This window comes from Protopterus annectens, chromosome 8.part0 (genome assembly GCF_019279795.1).
Source record: "Protopterus annectens isolate FY-2018-M chromosome 8.part0, PAN1.0, whole genome shotgun sequence".
NCBI classification, from domain to species: Eukaryota; Metazoa; Chordata; order Ceratodontiformes; family Protopteridae; genus Protopterus; species Protopterus annectens.
The window spans coordinates 1,240,112,021-1,240,132,701 of record NC_056741.1 but is presented as its reverse complement, the minus strand read 5'-3'; the positions used below and the strand labels follow the sequence as shown (position 1 = coordinate 1,240,132,701).

The following is a 20,681-nucleotide window of genomic DNA, read 5'->3' as shown; positions in this document are numbered from 1 at the left end:
CGGAGGGGTCAGCAACACAGTACTATCTGGACATGTGACACATGCAATACAGTTTACCATACTTGGCATGCTCACACACATGACGGTATGATGGTAATGTCGGTCGACAACATGTGTAACAGTCATACTGGGTATGCTCACACACTGAAACACAGGACGGCCAGGCATGCATACACCAGTGGTCTGGACATATCTGCCAGTACATTGCTATACTGTTGGATGTCTGCGCTGTATGGTGTGTGTGTGGTCTATTGTCTGTACATATGCCATGGTCAATTGTTAATTCACATGAGCTATGTGCACGGGGTACTTCTACCATCACGTGTATAGGGCGGTTCTTTGTTTGCAGACAGGCCAACGCCTTTGGATACAGACTGGGTAAGGCATATTCCAGCAGGTGGGAGCAGTTGTGTGTGGGTTTGCACAGTGTTAAGCACTGCTGACCTCTGGTCACAGCACCTTATACACGTTTAGACTCCACATTTCTTTGACAGTGCACTACTGGCATACTGGTAGACAAACACGCTTACAGCCGCTCACTCATCGACATTTCTGCTTACATTTGTCACTCACGCTGGGTGTGTGCAATCCCTTGTGATGCATATTACATCGGACTACATGACTACAGTATCGGGTATGTGTAACCATTTTGCGACGGCAGGCGTTCGACTGTACGGACTCGGCGGCCTGTCCAGTGACGTAATCTTATTATATGCTTGTTCCTCATACGATCTGCTCCCATCTGCCTGATACATGGGAACCGATACTCTGAAATGCTGACATGTGACTTGAGTTTGTTAACGCAGCTGTCCGCCGAGTCATGCTACTGCATACCTACTGCACGTTGTCCACCTTTCAGATTTCCCAACAGGAGACTGTAGGAGTGACACCTTTCCCACTTTGCATGGGACAGTCCCTCATCATGCATATCTCATGTGACAATACCAGAACACTCCACCAATCGGGGACACATTTCTACAGAATCAGGGACAGGTCAAGAAAAATCAGGGACACTTTTACAAAAGTAGTGCTGTTAACTTGAAACATTGACAGAATCAGAGCATATGACTTAATACACATATTCTGAAGTAACAGTTGTTTATAACTCTTACTTATTTTCATTAGTCTGTAAGTATAATTCACCACCTTTCCTTCAACATCCACTAATTTTAGGAGGGATTAAGAGGGACAGAGTTAAACTTTCAGTCAAACTCAGGGACATACCTGACATTCAGGGACAGTTGAGTGGTATGGACAATACTCTAGAAATTACATTCTCATGTTGTATGTGTCTGTACTGGTTGCTTGTTACAGGTCTTGTATACCTGACACGTCGATATGTCATATGTAGTAGCATAAGCAACTTTACTGCTGCTGGACTACGCTTTTGTTCCGATATGTATATTTCTGTACTATGCATGGCTGTAGGTATGTTCTGCCCTGGTACATCTGACATTTCTACAGAGCAGGTTCCACTTTGGCCATTCAGAATGGTGGTGGCCCTATAGACCCTATATGTAGACCTATCACATGTGTCAAGGCAACACATACCCACAGCCAGTAGTAAACAGGACTTCCACGGTTTGCATACGTTAAGGTTATTCATGTAGCATTATTATTGATAATACTGTTTCCTATTACATGTAGCTGTTACTGATACAACAAATTGATGTCTGACACCACTAAACACACTATATAGCCTCCATTCCCGAACTCACAGGCCATGTGCCATAACTGTCATTTTGCAGGACACAACTGCCTAGACAGGTGTGTCCCTCGCAGGCGTACGGGTGTTGAACCTCTTCTATTATGCTATCATCTACCTAAGGTGGTCAGCACATTATGCACTTTCCGTCAGTAGCAGAACTCACATACCAATGGGTGTGAATGAACACTGTATCAGGAACACTGCATAACACCCTGTGGGACACATTTAGATGATTGGTTCTATTAACCAGACACATTGACAGTCACAGAGCATATGTATTCATTCACATTTGTCGAGGTACATGCTGTTTATGACTCATACATGTTGTCATCTGTCATTACCTGTATTCCGCCACCTGTTCACCTAATATCACTAGTTCTGGAAGTGTTTATTTGGACTTTGTTACATTCTGATACATAACTATGGCCGTCCATGCTAATCAGGTACACTGCACTGATTTGGTCTCTATGTATTCCCCCGATGGTTTACAGACTATCCGGTAGATGTGCTCTTCAGGTTTGGGAGGTGTAGGCGTATGCTATGCCCACATAGGAATATTAATGACTTCCACTGGGTGGGCCTACTACATCTCTGCCAACCAGCACCTGCACACTTAAGCCCATTAATGCATATCCATGGTCCACCTACCTGGCACCCCTCTACAGCAGTTGTGACAAATACTTACTGCGAGCGCAGCTGGGGTATGAGCCCATCCCTACACATTGCCCACTCTCCCTGTCTCGGGACACATGTTGTACTTTTTGTCAACCCATGTATTATCACACTTGCACAACCTACTGTTCCATGTACACCTACATCCTGCTCGTATTAATGTCAGCAGATTCACACGTACCCTGAATTTTTGGGGTCCCGCAAGGGACACTGTTATCCATGTTTAAAGTGTAGACCTTGCAGAACTCTCCCACTGGTACTTTCCTATCGGTGTTTTGGACAGCGGCAGTGTATTGATCTATATTGCCTGTCTGTATGTCTGTCCAGCCTAGCTGGGCAATGTGGGGGGTACAACGTTTATTTATTGGACCTCCCAGTCACATATGCCTGGGCTGTAAATATGTTACCCCTAATTGCTGTGAAGTAACCTATTTATGTACATGTGTATATCTACACTGACATATATATTTTGTTTTGTGTGTATGTGTATATATCAGTACCTGTTGTTTGTGTATATATATATATATATATATATATATATATATATATATATATCCGTAGTATATCCTTGTGTGTTTTTATATATATATATATATATATATATATATATATATATATATCCGTAGTATATCCTTGTGTGTTTTTATATATATATATATATATATATATATATATATATATATATATATATATATATATATTTATCTGTATGAATATATATGTGTATGTAAATTAATATAGATATATATGTATATATATGTTTTTATCTATATATATACATCTGTGTGTCCGTTAACCTATACATTTCCTGGACATGGGCACTTACACATGCGTATTGTGTTTTATCTCTGCTTCAACAGCATACTATTGCCTTAATCATAATGACACCGACACTTCACTCCAGTGAACTTGTGCTCAGTATATTGCACATTATACAATGGACAGATGTCGCACGTTTTTCATGTCTGGGGTGCCGCTGTTAACTGGGATGTGATACAGTGTCATTCGACCTATTACTCGTATGCGCAGCCTATTATTCCTGCTACTGTGTTTTTTTCTGTGCACATTCATATTATTACTGTTGATAGGATGTGTGTTTGTGTTACTGTGACTGTACGTCAACATATTGTTGTCCTCATGTAGTTGTGTCTTTCTGCTTTTCCTGTTTTGGGGTTGTCACAGCAGAACTCCGTTCCGCTCATGGGTGGCATATAGGTTTTACATGCCGGGCTGCCAGCCCTGACGCACAATGTCTTTCAACGATACACCCATTCACGCATGTCTCCACGCAAACGACGCTCCATCTGGGAATCCCACCTACATACTAGCTGACCTCCACGGGCCGCTCCATTGCACCTGGCGCAACATACCCTAGCACTCCTGTGTCCATAATCGCATATCCATAGTTTCTCCTGCACACCCGTATTGAGTTTTCACACATAACAGCCATTATACACCTGATATCGCAGCCATGACACACCTTTACACATTGCCCTCTCATGAGCATTGGGGCCCTACACACATTTTGTACCGCCTCATGTATTCACAGGCTCACCATCCATTCATATTTGCACATACGTGCCTTTCCTGGTGTTATAGATTACGAAGATTTGCGGGTTACAAGTGTAGGTGGTCGCAACATGTACTACATTCCGTCCATTTACAATGTTGACATAGCACTTCAACGATGTTATGGCCACTGGTATAACCCTGCCTCTGGTGTGAAGAGCGGTGCTCTACTCACACTTGTGCAGCTTTATGTGACATATGCTGCGAGCACTTCATAATTCCTTACTTGCTCTGGATTCCCTTCACAACCCTTATGTTTGCTTTCGTCTTTCGGCATTCCTTACATATCTATACACATAGATATATCTATCTATATATATATATATATATATATATATATATATATATATATATATATATATATATATATATATATATATATATATATATATATATATATATATATATATATATATATGTATATATATATATATATATATATATTTATATATATATATATATATATATATATATATATATATATATATATAGTTATATATATATGTATATATAGATAAATATGTAGATATATAATTGCATATTTCTGTTATGTCTGTGGATATGTATCTATGCACACATCTATCTATATATATAAAAGTTACAGCTGTACAAGACAACATACATTTGCTATGCTAATAGCTGCGTACACCCGCACAGGCGCACTTGCATCTACTTATTCTGAGTTACATATGTTTACAGGCACTTCTTTGGGATTACATGTGCCTTATTCCTTATGAAAGTACCACTTTGATGGAATCCGGTTAACGGGCCCATGCGAACGCGGTCACCTTTACATGTATAAATGTTGGCTTTACAGCACAGAGGCATTCATTACACAATTAATATGTGCTACAGTCGTACTTGAACTGGGAATGCCTTTACGTTGGGCGGATGCTGTAACCACTACACTATTGGTGTTCTGGCTCATTTATATGTATACCCATGGTTCATAGCTACTCTGACATATGCCTCACCGCTTCCCTTACACAACAGGCATCCATTCTCCTGCTGGGAAAACCGCAGTACTACAATTAGGACATTCCCTGTTTCCTACTGCTCTGGACCCATGCTGCAAGTCTACTCACTCCAGGGATATTCAGAGCTCCTACGCTTATAGTCCTCGCACATACATGTGTTTGACTGTCAGGTTGTTCATGTGCTGATCCGGGTTTAGGCTCAGTCAACTGGTGACTAGAACTGCCCTGGCGCTGTTCGAAGATCTGACATACCACATGGACAGAGTTAGTCCAGATTTTAACATTCTACCTGTGTTTACAGACGAAGGTGTTTGGGCACCTCTGACCACATTATTGTGTCGGCGCTACATAATTTAGGGTGGGGAGTGGTTCCACTACATAATGCAAGTTGGGGGTGGTTTCCACGTGTTTGCCTTCCCATTTGACTATTTCATTCATTTATAGATACAAAGAATATTATTCTGGGCATCTGTTATAAATTCACTACAGGTATACAATAGTCCTGTCAACAGATGTGACGGTTGGTGTACTTATGAGTATGGACCTCTGTGATACTCGGGGATGCGTTTCTCCAGTGACAGGGACAAGGCTTGACAACTCAGGGACAATCACGGACACTTCTACCATATTAGTACTATTAACTTGGAATGTATTGACAGATTCGTAATACTACTACTTTTCTGCAGTTAAATGCATCTATTACTCTTCATTGTTGTAAGTAGTCATTCTCATTCAACACCTTTCCTCCAAAGGTCACTGGCTTTGTGAGTGGTTAAGAGGCTGGCCAGTTATTGTGCGAATGCTCTGACCATTGGTAGCATTGACATTGTCATATGTACAGGTTGGGATGTATTCTGGGGACTACGGTTGCCACCTTTTCAAATGGCCAAGATAGGACATTTTCGGAACACACATCAGATTTTACAAGCCGACACATACCCACGGTCAGTACAAAGGACAGAACTTTACTTATTTGTCTACATAAAAGCCTATTGTTGTAGCGGTTTGGTTGCTTATTCTGTTTCTTGTAACATTTACGTATTTTAGATACTGAAATAATTATTTTCTGCAACTATTACATAACATATGGGACATAATTATGTCCTACAATCCCAGGACATTTGCCATTTGTAATGTATTTTGTCAGGACACAACTGTCCAAAGAGGGACTGTCCCTCGCAAAGAAGGACAGATGGTAACCCTACTGCGGACACCAGATTGTTTGGGCCAACACATAGCTACGGTCAGTGCAGGTTTAGAATATTCATTTGTTTCCTAGCTGTGAGCCTTATACCTTTGACACTTTTGCTGTTTGCCTGTTTCTTCTACGAATTACGTTTATTCTATCCTGACATGACCGCTTTAGGAAACTGTTACATGCAGTATGGTACATAGTTATTTCCTACAATCATAGGACATTTGGCATTGTATCATTGTTGGTCAGGTCACACCTACACACACATTAATTGTCCCTCACACAGTGGATCAGGGGGTATCCTGTTTATGTCAGTGCCTTCATCACCCTTACACCATGTGCTATTATGCGAATGTGTGCAATATATTCTCTCGCTTATTCGTGTCGGGACACGTGCATCACGGGCAGGTGTTTGATCCTGTGTAGTAGGTTCAGCATGACCACCTAGGGCTGGACAGTCTCGTGCACCACTACTGCACATTCCAACTTGTGTCCAGATATCTACAGGACTGCACTTCGTGTCTTCATACCCATTCTAATGTTTACACAGGTTACTTATCCCATGAAGGATATCCCAAAAATTGAACAAGACCAAAACAAGACAAATACCGAACATTCTTCTGGTGTTATGAAAATGTGCTGGGGGTTTTACGTGCAAGGGATACATAGTTTGCAATCCTGAAACTGCCTAGGGTGACACTACCTACTACATATGCGTAGTGGCCACTATGTGTAGATGTGGCTGCACCAAACCAGTAGGCCAAGTATGGCTGGATTTGGTGGACGTTCAGGTATGGGAGCGGGTTGTGTGCTGTGGAGGGGATGCTGGGTAGTCCATTATGCATCCAGGTGTGTTGCATTTGATATGGCCATTTCCATCAGGACCAATCTGTGGGTATGTGCCGGTGACATGTCTATACATTTGTATCGCACATTTTAATATTCATATGTTTGTGGGATTGTGTTCTACAGTATGGCCTGTCTGGTTGTATTGCAGATGTGTATACATGTTCATAGGTTCATACTAGGCTATCTGCCCAAGGGCATTTATAAGCCTAGCCCAGAGTTTTGTGGCTTTCGCCACCCCTTTAGTTTGGAGGATACTATGCCCATTATTTTGCTGTGCCTCTGTCAAGCAGTGACACTGAGATAATCCCTGGGGTATATCTGCGATCTCCCATCCATTGGTCAAGATTTCTCTTGAACAAAGCCAGCGAGGTGCTCTGCCTCACATGTACCGGGATTTTGTTCCACAGCATAGGGAGTCTCTGGGTGATGAATCTGTCCCTCCAGCACGTCCTATTAATAACCGTGTCAAGGTTTAAGTCTCCCGCCTTGTAGTTCTGAGGGATCTAGATTTTTGAGGTGAAGCATGTTCATCAATTCTGGGTTGGACATGGCCTTGTATGTCAGGCACAGGTCACCTCTGAGCAGGCGGTGGCGACTGAATAGAGCTGAAGTTCCTTCAGTTGGGCAGCATAGGACATATTTTGAGACCCTTTATCCTTTTGGTGAGGAACTTTTGGGGCCTTTCCAGTTGCTGCAGGTGTCGTGTCAGATACATTCGAATGGGGCATTGTACTCAATCATTGGTCTGATGAGTGATGAGTACAGGGGACGATGACTTCCCTTGATCTAGATGTGAATCCCTTCATGATCAGGTGGGCAATGTAGAAGGTCTTCCTAACTACTTTGGCAACGTGAGTGTCAAATGAAAGGTTACTGTCAACCTGGGTCCCCAGATCCCTGATAACCTCTTCTGTGCTTAGTGGGTTGCCGCCTATATGGTAGCTAGGGGTAATCTTGTTTTTCCCGAAGGGTATGACTATGCATTTTTTGGCGTTTAACTTTAGGCCATGGCTCTGGCACCAGTTATCCGTTTCTATAAGACCCTTCTGAAGGATATCTGTGTCAGATGTGTTCTCAACTATGGCGCCCAGTTTGCAGTCATCTGCAAATTTTGTCAGCCATAATCCTCCTGTGTTTGCTTGTACTTCTGAAAAGTAGATGCTGAACAGGAGAGGACCCAGGACTGAGCCCTGTGGGACACCACTTGTGACAGGCTTTGAGTCTGACATGGAGCCAGAAACTCTGACCCTGTGGGTTCTGTCACTTAGCCAGTTTGCAACCCATCTTGTGACGTATGGGTTTACATTTAAGCTGATGAGTTTTTCAATGATACCTGAGTGGGGTATTGTGTCGAAAGCCTTTGCCAGGTCGAGGTAGGCTGTGTGGACTGCCTTTCTCTCATCAATGGCCTTGGTGACTGTTTCGAAAAAGTCAACCAAGTTTAAAAGGCATGATCTGCCTTTGACAAAGCCAAACTGGGTCGGTTCCAAAGTCTGCAAGTCTCCTATGTCTTTATTTATGAATTCCATTATGATCCTCTCCATAGCTTTGCAGATCAAGCTTGTCAAGCTGATGGGACGGTAATTTCCAGGGTCGGTGGAGACACCGCCTTTGTGAAGTGGGACCACAGTTGCCGTATGCCACTCCTTAGGCACGTATCCTGAGGTGAGGCTAAGATTAAACAGCTGCCCTAACTGCGGGTTTAATTCCTCATTGAGTTCGTGGAGCACACATCCGGGGACACCATCTGGTCCCATGGATGCTGTGTTTTTTGCCTTGGAGAGAGCAGTTCTCACCTGGGCATTAGAGATGTTTGGGGCTATAATTCTCTGGTATAGATATCTCACCTTTTGGGGAGGAGGGTGGGGAGAAGTTTGCACTGAACCTGTCAGCCAGTATGTTGGCAATGTCTGTAGGTTCAGTAATTTTTACATCATTTTGAACTAATTCTGAGCATATCTGGGAGTTTCCTCCCAGGTTTCTAACATAGCTAAAGAAGGCCTTATGATTGTCCTTTGAGTCCTTAGCGACTTTTCTCTCAAAATTTGCCTTGGATGATTTTATGAGAGATCTTAGTTTTTTACTTATAATGATCAAGGGTGTTTTCCCTTTAAAGGATTTTGCTCTATCTTGTAGTAGCTTCCTCCTTTTGTTGTAGAGCTTGTTTATGGCTGGGGTCCACCAGACTGGACGCTTGCCTTTGGTACATGTTTTTGTGTTTCTTTCTGCTTCACCCACTGCTCCCTCATACACCTCCAGTTCACCTATTCTGCATATGGCACAGTGTTGCCTTGGAGGATTATACCATTACCCACCCCCCCACACACATATTCCTGACACTCTATCATCATTGCTTTGATTGATGGCCCATGACTCGGTCAAGGTAACACATTGCATACCCTACATATGTCAGGTACCTGTATGGTTGTGTGGACTACCCTGCCATGTTTGACTTTCCACATGCTATACCTCACGCACATAGTTCACGCACATAGGTACACGCCCATACTTAACTTTCATGACATGGTTGGTATACCCGGGTGATACCCGTTCAACTGTGACACATCCTGACAAGTTTGGCTTGGACCGCTGATGTGCAGATTTTGGCCGACTGTTCTAATCATTGGTAGGATGCCACCTTTTCCTATGTCCAGGATGGGATATATTCCGGACACATATCCAAATGTACTGGACAACACGTACCCACAGTCAACGGTATGGATAATACTGTTCCTTTCAGCCTACATGTTGCCTTATTGTTGTAGAAATTTATATGCTCCTTCTGTTTCGTTTACATACTTATTCTATTTCCTGTCACATTTGGTATGTGAAATACAGACATACCTATTGTATGTGACTACTACATGCGTTGTGGGATATAATTCGGTCATATGGTTGCTAGATATGTACATTTATCGTGTTTTTTGTTATGGACACATCTGCCCAGCTGTGTACCCTCCCTCACAATATGGGTCAGCTGGTGACCCTGACCATTGGGCTGGACGTACCTATTGGCGGCGCGCTAACATATGATGCATTTCACTTCCACTTGGTATAACTATCTACTCTGCATTGGATTACGGGCACACGGTTTTCAATGTCATTTGTTCACGGGATAGGGACCCGTTATTCCCTACCGTGCATTTGTGTTTGCTTCTTTATTTTGTGTTCACAGGAACTGTCTTGCATGCTTTGCATACGTTTCAGTATCCACGGACACTGACAGATGTGATTGCTATTGCTTGCAAATTGTTATATGCAAGCATTTTAGGTTGCACGTCGACAGCTGACATTTCTACGCCTCTGTGCGGAACTTCGACACGCCCTATGCACTCGCGCTCCTTTACTATGCACGTGGCTGTGGCGGCAGCGCGCCTTCATTAATATGCATTTGGCACTACTGCTCCATCTTCACACCACACGGTCGGTGCAAGCCTAACGCCGGCCTTGCGCCAAGCTTCCTGAATCCCGGGGCTTATCCGATCACAATTATGTGGCTAGTTTCTAAATAAAAAGCTTTGTAAACTTTATACTATGTACCTGCCCCCATAATGCTACAGAATCCGTCAAGGACATCACTCTGAGGGCTTCAGTAGGCTGCATCGATGGACTTCAATACATCTACTTACCCCACTGACATCACTAATTGCAAAGTTAAATGAACTTTTCAGTGTGATGTCACAGAAGGAAAATTAACCAGGACTTTACAAGAGATTATTTTAAGGATCACACCTTAAAACAGGCACAAACAAAAAGGAAATGCAGCAAGGCGCTGGAGGCACTACATGACATGATGTATAATGTAAGTGTATGAGTGTAACTGTACACTTTAAATGCAGGACTAAAGTGCCTAATGAATCTGCAGGACAGTAATTCATTCTGCTGTTAAAATAGTGACAGTGGTTTAGATGAAGACAAAAGGTCATCCTTCTGTGTAACCTCTGAAGAAAAACATAAGGTGGTAAAAGATAAACAATGTAAAAGAAATTAAGCATCTTAGTCACGGTAAGCAATTGTTGCAGAAAACTATACCACGTAACAAAAAAAATTACTAGCAAGAATATTAAAGTAGAACTAGTCTGTTACTGAAAAAAGTACAGTTGTGTACACTTACCATAAATGTAGATGTTTGAGTGTATTCACTGTTGCAGTCATTACATTTGGGGTAATCTGCTGGCAGGTTTCCCTCAGTCAGCCTGATTAACAAAGTCTTGGGTCCTGCGTCGGTTGCTGTCCCTTCTTCCATGATGTCAAGTCATCAGGGTTATAAAACATGCAGCTGACACCATTACATCAGTTTTTGCTGCCTCAGATGTCAGGAGCCCCCCAAAAGGGGAGCAAAAAAAAAAAAATATATATATATATATATATATATATATATATATATATATATATAGATATAGATATAGATATAGATATATAAGTGAAAACACAAAAAAATATACCTCCAAACAAAAGCAAATACACCAGAAATGCTTTTAAGCATAGTAGAAGAAAGTAGAGGTATAGTAAGAGAAAAACAGGGGGCTGGAGGGCGGGTAACCAGGACTGCTGCAGTGAATATACTCGAACATCTACAATTATGGTAAGTGTACACAACTGTACTGTTCTTTGTGTTTCACTGTTGCAGTCATTACATTTGGGTAGATTCCCAAAGCTGTGGTTGGGAGGATGGATTTATACAGCATTAGGACCAGCTATAAGGCTCTGCAGAACAGCAGTGGAAAAGCCAGCTCTGGATTTAGAGAAGAGAGGTAAATAGTAATGTTTGGTGAACGTATGAACTGAGCTCCAGGTAGCAGCTTCTAGAATGTCTCTGGTAGGAACACCTCTGAGAAAGGCTGCAGAAGTAGATGCAGCCCTGGTGGAATGTGATCTGATCCCTTGGGGGATAGTTTTACCATAGTGCATATAGCAGAAATGAATACAATGGCTTATCCATTTGGAAATAGTCTGCTTTGAAATAGCCTTTCCTTCTGCCCCTTCAGCAAATGCCACCAGTAGCTGTTCAGATTTTCTTAGCGATTTTGTCCTGTTTAAGTAAAATCGAAGTTGTCTGTGTACATCCAATGAATGTAGGATCTGCTCCCCCTTGTTCTGTGAATTGGGAAAGAAAGTTGGCAAATGAATGGTCTGATTAAGAGCCACACTGGATACCACCTTAGGCATGATGGATGGATTAGTCCTGAGAGACACCCTGTCCACATGAAAAATAATGAAAGGCTCACAGCCATAAGAGCCTGTAATTCAGAAATCCTTCTAGCTGAGGTGACTGCTAAAAGGAAAGCTGTTTTCCAGGAGAGAAATTTTAAGTCTGCAGTAGCAGCTGGCTCAAAAGGAGGGAGAGTGAGTTTTTCCAATACAAAATTGAGGTGCCAGGCAGGGGTAGGTGCTCTCCTGGGAGGTCTTACATTTTTGGGCCCTCTGTGACACTGCTTTAGCAGAGGATGAGAGAAGAGGAGAGGTTCTGTGTTGTAATGAGCTGAAATGGCAGAGCCATGGATTTTTATGGAAGAAAAGGACAGGCCCTTGTGAAGCATCTCAGTTAAGTATTGTAAAATCTGAGGAATATTGGGCACTGCTGTGCTTATTCCTTGTGATTGGTTCCAGACACAGAATCTTTTCCATTTGTCAGCATAAGATTTTCTAGTACTAGGCCTTCTCGCCTCCAAAATGACATCCATCACACGTTTGCTGAGGGATGCTAAGGGTGAATTGAGGTGATAAGCCACGCTGCAAGATTCAAAGTTTGGAGCTGAGTGTGCAGAATTTGGTAGTTCGACTGAGACAGTAGGTAAGGTGTCTGAGGCAGGTGACACAGAGGAAGGTGTGACACATTGCGCAGGAGTGGGTACCAGTGTTGGCAAGGCCAGTCTTGAGCAATCAGAATAATTTTTGGTTTGTCCTGTCTTACTTTTAGTAGAACTTTGGAAAGCAGAGGCAGGGGGGAAAGGTATAGACTGATTTTTCCAGCTGAATGATAGAGCATCCACGTTCCAAGCTTTTTTGTGATGAGTTCTTGTGCAGAACTTGTCCAACTGATAGTTCTGGGGTGAGGCAAAAAGATCTATGTCTGGACTCCCCTATTTGCGTGTCAAAATGTTGAAAATCCATGGTTCCAGTTTCCATTTGTGGGGGTCCATGAGATTTCTGCTTAGTTCATCTGCCAGAGTATTCAGTTTTCCTGGCAGGAATTGAGCTTGTAGTTGCATTTGGTGTGTCAAGGCCATGTTCCACAATGCCATGGCTAGTCTGCAAAGGGGCTAGGAATGTGTTCCCCTCTGCTTGTTTATGTACCACATAACTGTGGTGTTGTCTGTCTTTATCATTAATTGCCCTGGACGAAGGTAGTCCTTGAAGGCTACCAGTGCATTCTGTACAGCTAGCATCTCTTTCTTATTGATATGAAAGTGCATTTGATTTGGGCTCCATTTGTCCTGAATGCACTTTCCTACCAGATGAGCCCCCCAAGCATAATCTGATGCATCTGTAGTTAGGGTTTGGGCAGCAGGGGGTGGAGTGAATGGCAGTCTCTTGTTTTGGTGGCAGGCCACTGCCCACCATAGGAACTCTAATTGCAGGCAAGGTATGATAGGAATCATTGTTTCCAGGCTGTGGTAATGTTGACTCCATAAACTTTTTAAGTACCACTGAAGTTTCCTCATATGCAGTCTTGCATATATGAAATTAGAAGAATGCAGGAGGGCACGAACCCCAAGGCTTGCAGAATTTGTCTTGCAGTTAGCAGGGTTTTTGTAGCCACCTGTTTGAAGTAAGTCACCAATTGAATTTGCTTTTCTGGCATAAGGTAAGCCATCCGGGCAGTTGTATTCAAGCTTGCACCCAGGAATGTAATTTTTTGAAAGGGTACCAGTTGTGATTTCTTTTCATTTATGGTGTACCTAGACAAGTTAGAACCCTTTTATACAAACGTCAGATGCTGTAGAAGAATGTCCTTGTTTTTTGCCTGAATTAGACAATCGTCCAGGTATGGATATATTTGAATATTTCTTTGCCTGCAAATGCAATTACTGGAGCCAGGCACTTTGTGAAGACTCTGGGCGCAGTAGATGAGCCAAAGGCAGTGCAGAGAATTGGTAATGCAAGTAGCCTGCTTTGAAGAGGAAGTATCTCCTGCAAGATTCCCAGATTGGGATATGCAGGTAAGCCTCTTTTAAGTCTAGAGTTACCAACCAGGCATCTTTGCCTAGCATAGGAAGTAACTGTTGAAGAGTCAGCATCTTGAATTTTGGACTGTCCAGATATGTGTTTAGAGTAGATAAGTCCAGAATTGGACGCCATGATTTGTCTTTTCTGGGTACCAGGAAAAGCCTTGAGTAGAAGCCTTGTCCCTTTTCCTCTTCTGGTACTGGTTGAATAGCCCCCATGTTTATGAGGGACAGAACTTGTTTCTGGGCCTCTGCCCACTGATTTGGGGGCAGGTCTGGCCATCCGTTTGGGATTGGCAACGTGTGGAAATAAAGTCTATATCCCTGGGATACTACATTTAAAACCCATTTGTCCTGGGTTATAAGTTACCAGTTTCAAGCATGAAGTGCCAGTTGTCCCCCCAAAGGGGCAGCTACAAGGTAAGTGCTTGGTGAGTGTAGAGGAAAGTCATTGAGACTGTTTACCATAGGGAGGTGCCTTGTTGTTTACAGATTTGGAGGTGGAGGCACCCCATTGTTTTGTTCTAAAAGTTCCTTGTGACTGAAATCTGGAGCCTTTGGAATGTCTGGATTTGACATGAGCAGCTCTCGAAGGGACTGGAAAGGACCAGTTCTTAGTAGGCCAATGCCTACTAAATCTTGGAGGTTGCACCTGTAAGAAATCTTTCACAATTTGCATAGATTTAGCTTTATCTTCCATCTTTTTTAAAACTTCTTCAGCCTTATTACCAAAGAGACAGTCCTGTTGTAAAGGAGCATCCAACAATTTTGCTTTAACATGATCAGACAGAGTTTGCTCTTTGAGCCAAGCATGCCTTCTTAGCACAGACCCAGTTACAGCAGCCCTGCAAGAGGCTTCCAAAGAATCAAAACCACATTGCAAAGTATGTTTTCCAACTTGTTCAGCTGAATGCAATAAATCATGTAAATCTTTATTTTCCACACAGTCAGAAATTAACATAATTTTATGTTTAAGCAGTCCCATGATATGCTGTTGATATTTAAGCATATGAAATTGGCAGTTTAAAGCCCTGATTGCCAAGGTTGCAGAAGTGTAAACCTTCTTACCCCATCTATCCAGCCTTGGAATCTCTATCAGAAGGGGTAGGATTTTTAGCAGTAGATGCCTTAATGCCCTTGGAACCCTGAGAAATAGTTTCAGGATCTGCAATAGGATTTTTGTAAAGGAATTTGTGGGAGTCAGGAACCCTGTAGTATCTGTCTGGCTTACAAGGAGCCGGAGGCAGAGAATCAGGAGCCATACTAGATTCTTGAAAAACATCATCAACAATGTCTAGAACAGGAGGTATAGCCAAAGGCCTATGCTGAGGAAGAAGAAGAAAATCCCCAAGTCTCTTTTTAGATTCAGAGAAATCCTGACTTTCCCAGTGAAAATGTTCCCTTAAGGTATGTAGAGTTTCCCCAAAAGAAAAATCCTCAGGGGGAGAAGCAGAAGAAATGGAGTTTTCTGCATCAGAGTCCTCATAAGTAGGTATAGACAAATCCTGTTCATTAGAAAAGTCAGAAGAAATGGAATCCTGTTCAGAAGATTCATAATCAATGTCTTGCCTAGGCCTCTTAGAAGGAGGGGATTGATTACCCCTGATCAGAGTAATTAAATGTTCAGCCATTTTGATCATTTGTTTTTTAGGCATAGGGGTCTGCACATGTGGCCCAGCCGTCAGTTTTTTAGACACAGATTTAGATTTTGGCCTTAGTTTTGAAGATGGCATCGGTCTAATATACAAATCTGTAGGCCTGAAAATACCCTCAGAAGCCAGTGCCTGCACAGCAGCTCCGGACCCATCTAAGGTAGAGACATCTGTGGGTTCCATAATTTAAGCATCTTGCGGCATACCGAACTCCAAATGGGTCTCAGTAGAGGCCTGCGAATCAGAAGTAGTGGGTATCAGGGGCTGCAAAAGCACCTCACTGAGTACTGGCGAACTGGCGACTGGCTTAGGAGAAGTGTCGTCGTCAGTTTTGGACCTCGACGATCTGTCTCTGTCTTTTTCTTTGTGTTTTTTAGGTATTCCGGTAGTCGGATTGCTAACCAATGACATTTCTGGATAATTAAACCATGAGCCAAAATATTTAGAAGCAAAAATATACCGACGTTTAATAGTGTGTTGATTAAATTTAGCACAAAACCGACAGCAAGGTACATTGTTGTCAGGGCCTAGGCAAGGAATACAGTACAAATGAATGTCCTTATGAGGTATTTGCTTCCCACAAGTAATGCAATTATTAACTTTTACTGACATCGGTAAGGAGCAAGAAAACGTTTCCCCAACAGGGTACTTAGCTTTTAGTTGAAGACTTCGGTTCTGAAACTCGAAAACGAATATTTCAGGAGTCGGCCGACCGGCACTTGCGAACTGCTTCTGCTTCAGGCACCACGCGGCAAGAAAGACTGATGTAATGGTGTCGGCTGCATGTTTTATACCCCTGACGACCTGATGTCATGGAAGAAAGGACAGCAACCGACGCAGGACCCAAGACTTTTGTTAATCAGGCTGACTGAGGGAAACCTGCCAGCAGATTTCCCCAAATGTAATGACTGCAACAGTGAAACACAAAGAACATCAGAATCTCCTTCTGTAGCTATCATCATAACAGAAGAATATAATGAATGGATATACTGATCAACTAAAGCAAACAAACATCAATGCAAGCAAATGTCCTTAAATACACAAACTGTGTGACATTAAGTGCAGAGGACTACGGCTGTGAGCTGTTTTCAAACTGCTCTCTTTTGTCCAAGGTTATATTCCCTATGACCGCTAGAGTTAGGATTACTTTGTTTACCTTACAGACACAAGATACAGGGTTTGTTTCCCATGTTGGGAAACATGGCTATGCTTAAAAAGGATCCCAAGGAATGTTAGCCTAGTAATCATCTATGTACTTTGTATACTGAGAAGTCCAAGAACCTTACTTATACTTAATAGTTGCGACAAAGAAAAAATGCAGAGCTAACTCCAAAAACTCCCAGATAATAAAGAGTTCATCACAATGAGCTGCATTCAAAATTCCACCTAATAAGAACATTTGCCTCTACCCTTCCAGCAGACATATTCAACCTATCTTTAATCCAGTGTATTTTCCTTGATGAATGGAAGCAAGCAACTATAGCATCAGTTCCAAATACAATATGCCTCAGTCTACCTGAGCATTATTAAACCACCTCCTACTCTTAGCCTTGATTAACAAAGCAAAAAAAAAATGCCTCTTGGGAGGCACAGCAAAATCTGCAAATATACAGAATTCTGACCGTAGTTCAACACAGTGATAGAAAGGGAAAAGGTACCATGACATTTGTACGATTATTAAATAAGTAGTATACAGTAACTAGGGTAATGGGTTGTTAAGAGGGTCTATATTTATTTATGACTTTCAAGTTGGTTAACCACAACTGTTTTATAGCTGAACAGTATTCTACAGACTTCACTATCTAACTAAGCAATATCTTATAATGTTAGGATTCAACATGACAGCTTTATGCAACATAGAATTATCGAAGTACCACAAAGCATCACCATTAAATCCCCTTTACTGAATAGGAATGTAAATTATCTTTGCTTGCTTAACAGAAAATAAAAACTCTCCAAATACACCTCTTAATACAGAAGACTGTTTCACCTTGTACCTAATTGACACAACTAATATATAACTATTTCTTGGTCAAATGGACTTGACAACACAATCATACATGCTTTTTACATCATATTTCAAGAAATGACATCTTTTTATTTAGAGACATCTGGGGACTTTTGTGTTGCACTATATGTTTAGTTAACTACATACATGACAAAAGAGATACTGTACTCAATAACTGATTGGTAAGGGATATACAGAGAGAGAGGATAATTTCTTTTGCTCTGCATGATATGTCTTTAGATATCAGTTGTGGAAAACAGAAGCATTTTCTAACTGCAGTTTCATATGTGGTAGTTAAAGCCCATGGAACTGTCAATAAAGGTACCAAGATCTCCGATGACTGAATCTATCCGAAACAGGGTGCTGTCAATGTTATAGGATGTGGAACAGCTTTGTATTCCAAATTACTCCAGCTGAATTAAAATAGTTCCAGAATCTGAGAGATAAATAACACTTAGATTGTAATCGCCAGCAAATGTGCTTAGCCATAAGCCAGGAAAAAACAAAAAAACAAACAACTACAAAAACACAAGGTGCAGCAAGTGGAAAGTGGTAACCAAGTAAAAAAATTGGAGCCGAAATAAAATCTAATCATTTATTTTGAATGCTGGATTTTATTTCGGCTCCAACTTTTTTACTTGGTTACCACTTTCCACTTGCTGCACCTTGTGCTTTTATACTTGCTTAGCCATAGACCTGGGTGATTAATCTGAAGGTCAGACATGTAGATGCTGAATGGGAGGGGTCCCGAAACAGAGCCACAAGGGACGTCACTGGTTATCTTTTAATTTTCTAAGGCTGTTCCAACCACATTTAACTATTTGTGTTCAGTATGGCAACCAGTTTACTGCTCACCTCATAATATAACATTTTCTGTTTAGATCCTTGGGTTTGTTGATAACTTTAGCTAGACTAAGTTATGTTGTGCAAACTACATGGCTGCCATCCACAGCTTCTCCAAGACCTGCCCTTGACAAAGCCAAAAAGAATCAACAGCAATAGGGTTTTAAAATTCTAAGCTTATGAAGTCAGAATGAAAACTCACCAAGTACTGATTCAGCTGCAATTACTTCAGAGACAAGCCAACTACAAACTACCCCCACCCCGATATTTTTATACAAATCATCTATTTCTGACATAAAATAGTACCATGAGCCAGTAAAGCCCGCTTACCTATTTGAATGTATATGGTCATCCAATTACATTTTAATCTGAGGCAAGTGTGTACTTTTATTATTATTATTATTATTATTATTATTATTATTATTATTATTATTATTACAAAGGCATCATCTTTTTCACTAACAATCTGGGACATAATAATGTGGAATTTCTTCTAAGTTATCAGTTTCCCAGCCCATGTCTCCTAAGCATGTACCACTCCCAATATGCAGGAATGATTTTTGCATCAGAACATGCTAAAAACATGATTTTTCTCCACAGAAGTTACTTACAGATGTCTTTCACAGTCACTGAATACTCTGTGTTTTGCTCTTCGGGTACCACTCGAAGACAGACATCCTCATCTTGACGAAATGCTTTCTTGTAAGAAGTGAAAAATCTTAGGTCCACCCACCAGTTCTGATGTAGGATACATTTAAAAAATTCTTGTGAGAGTTCGATGTTGCTGCAGCCATCATTATGTTCAAGATTTTCAACTTGAAAAGCATCTGTGCTGTCAATTCTAACCTGTAAAAGCATCCAGAGGATTAAAATTAATGGTGTTTGATCTACATCTTTATACATACAAAGTGCAACACTCCTGCTTTTAGCACCTGAACATAGTGAAACTGTGTGACACTAAGAAAAGCACAGTAATATCCCCCTACAGTTTTCACAATATGCTTTAACAAATACTTTAAACCGGTATTCTTAAAATGGAATTTCCTAAACCACTGCTACCTGAACTTTAGCATACTGACATTGTGAGTAAGCAAGAATAGATTATTTTTTTTTTAAACTTTATCTTATGTTTATAAGCAATTTAGACCAACACTGAAGTAGGTGACATCACTGCTACTAACAAAATAGTGTTGCCTAAAGCATTATAAATGCAGCTCACCTGTAAGCAGGGTTGTCAGCGAACATGTCATGACAAGGGCAATGTCAGGAGGGGGTAAATATCCCAGAAGTTTAAGCAAATTCACTCCACTGGGTCACTTTTTAGATGATATGATTAGATCAGTGCTCCTTCTGGCATTGTCTACCCTTTTTGGCCTTACCAAGGAACTGTCTTCCAGTGACCAAACAGGAATAATTTTAACATTAATACTTTAACTCTTCATGTAATGTTAACTGTTTGGCCATGCAGTAAGGTTATGGGCCTTGATGCAGGATCCCTGAGTTCATTTCCTATGGACAGCCTTGTTCCAGCCTCTTTTTATTGTTGGTAGGTTCTTGGCTTTCGCACTTTGCTGTGGCATTGAGTTTTCTTGTGATTATGACTGTTGATTGTGGCTCTTGTATTATGGGAGTTGTCAGAGTGACAGTGTTAGCACTGGCATGAACTTCCTGAGGGATTTGGAGGCTGAAGCACAGGCATGTGTCTTTGTTCAAGTCTTCAGTCCTGTGGCTCTGAGAAAATCATTGTTTTTACATGGATCGGACCATTGTTGTGAAACAGGGTCTGATCATTATCAGTGGGTCTGGGCACTCGAGGGGTAGGTCTTGGACTACAGTCTGAAGGGTAGGTCTCAAATTTTGTTTGGAGTGGACTTGGACAAGTCTTAGTTGCTGTGTGAAGACTACAGTATCACTTATAATATCTATCTGATTAGCTGCTACGTTCCTTTGTTATCTACGCAAATACTGCCAAACAGGCAGATTTACTGTCAGGGATCATGAATGGGTGATACCAGAGTGGTGAGTCTATGACTTGAAAA

The 20,681-nt window shown here is 41.5% G+C and overlaps 1 protein-coding gene across 1 annotated transcript in view; it reads right to left on the bottom strand.

The window, feature by feature from the left end:
* The window catches only part of LOC122809330 (nuclear envelope integral membrane protein 2-like), a 789,373-nt gene that overhangs the window by 489,542 nt on the left and 279,150 nt on the right, over positions 1-20,681 (bottom strand). The window contains exon 3 of the mRNA XM_044080732.1: positions 19,254-19,488. Within this exon, the coding sequence (XP_043936667.1) occupies positions 19,254-19,488 (235 nt within the window). The remainder of the gene's footprint in view (positions 1-19,253; positions 19,489-20,681) is intronic.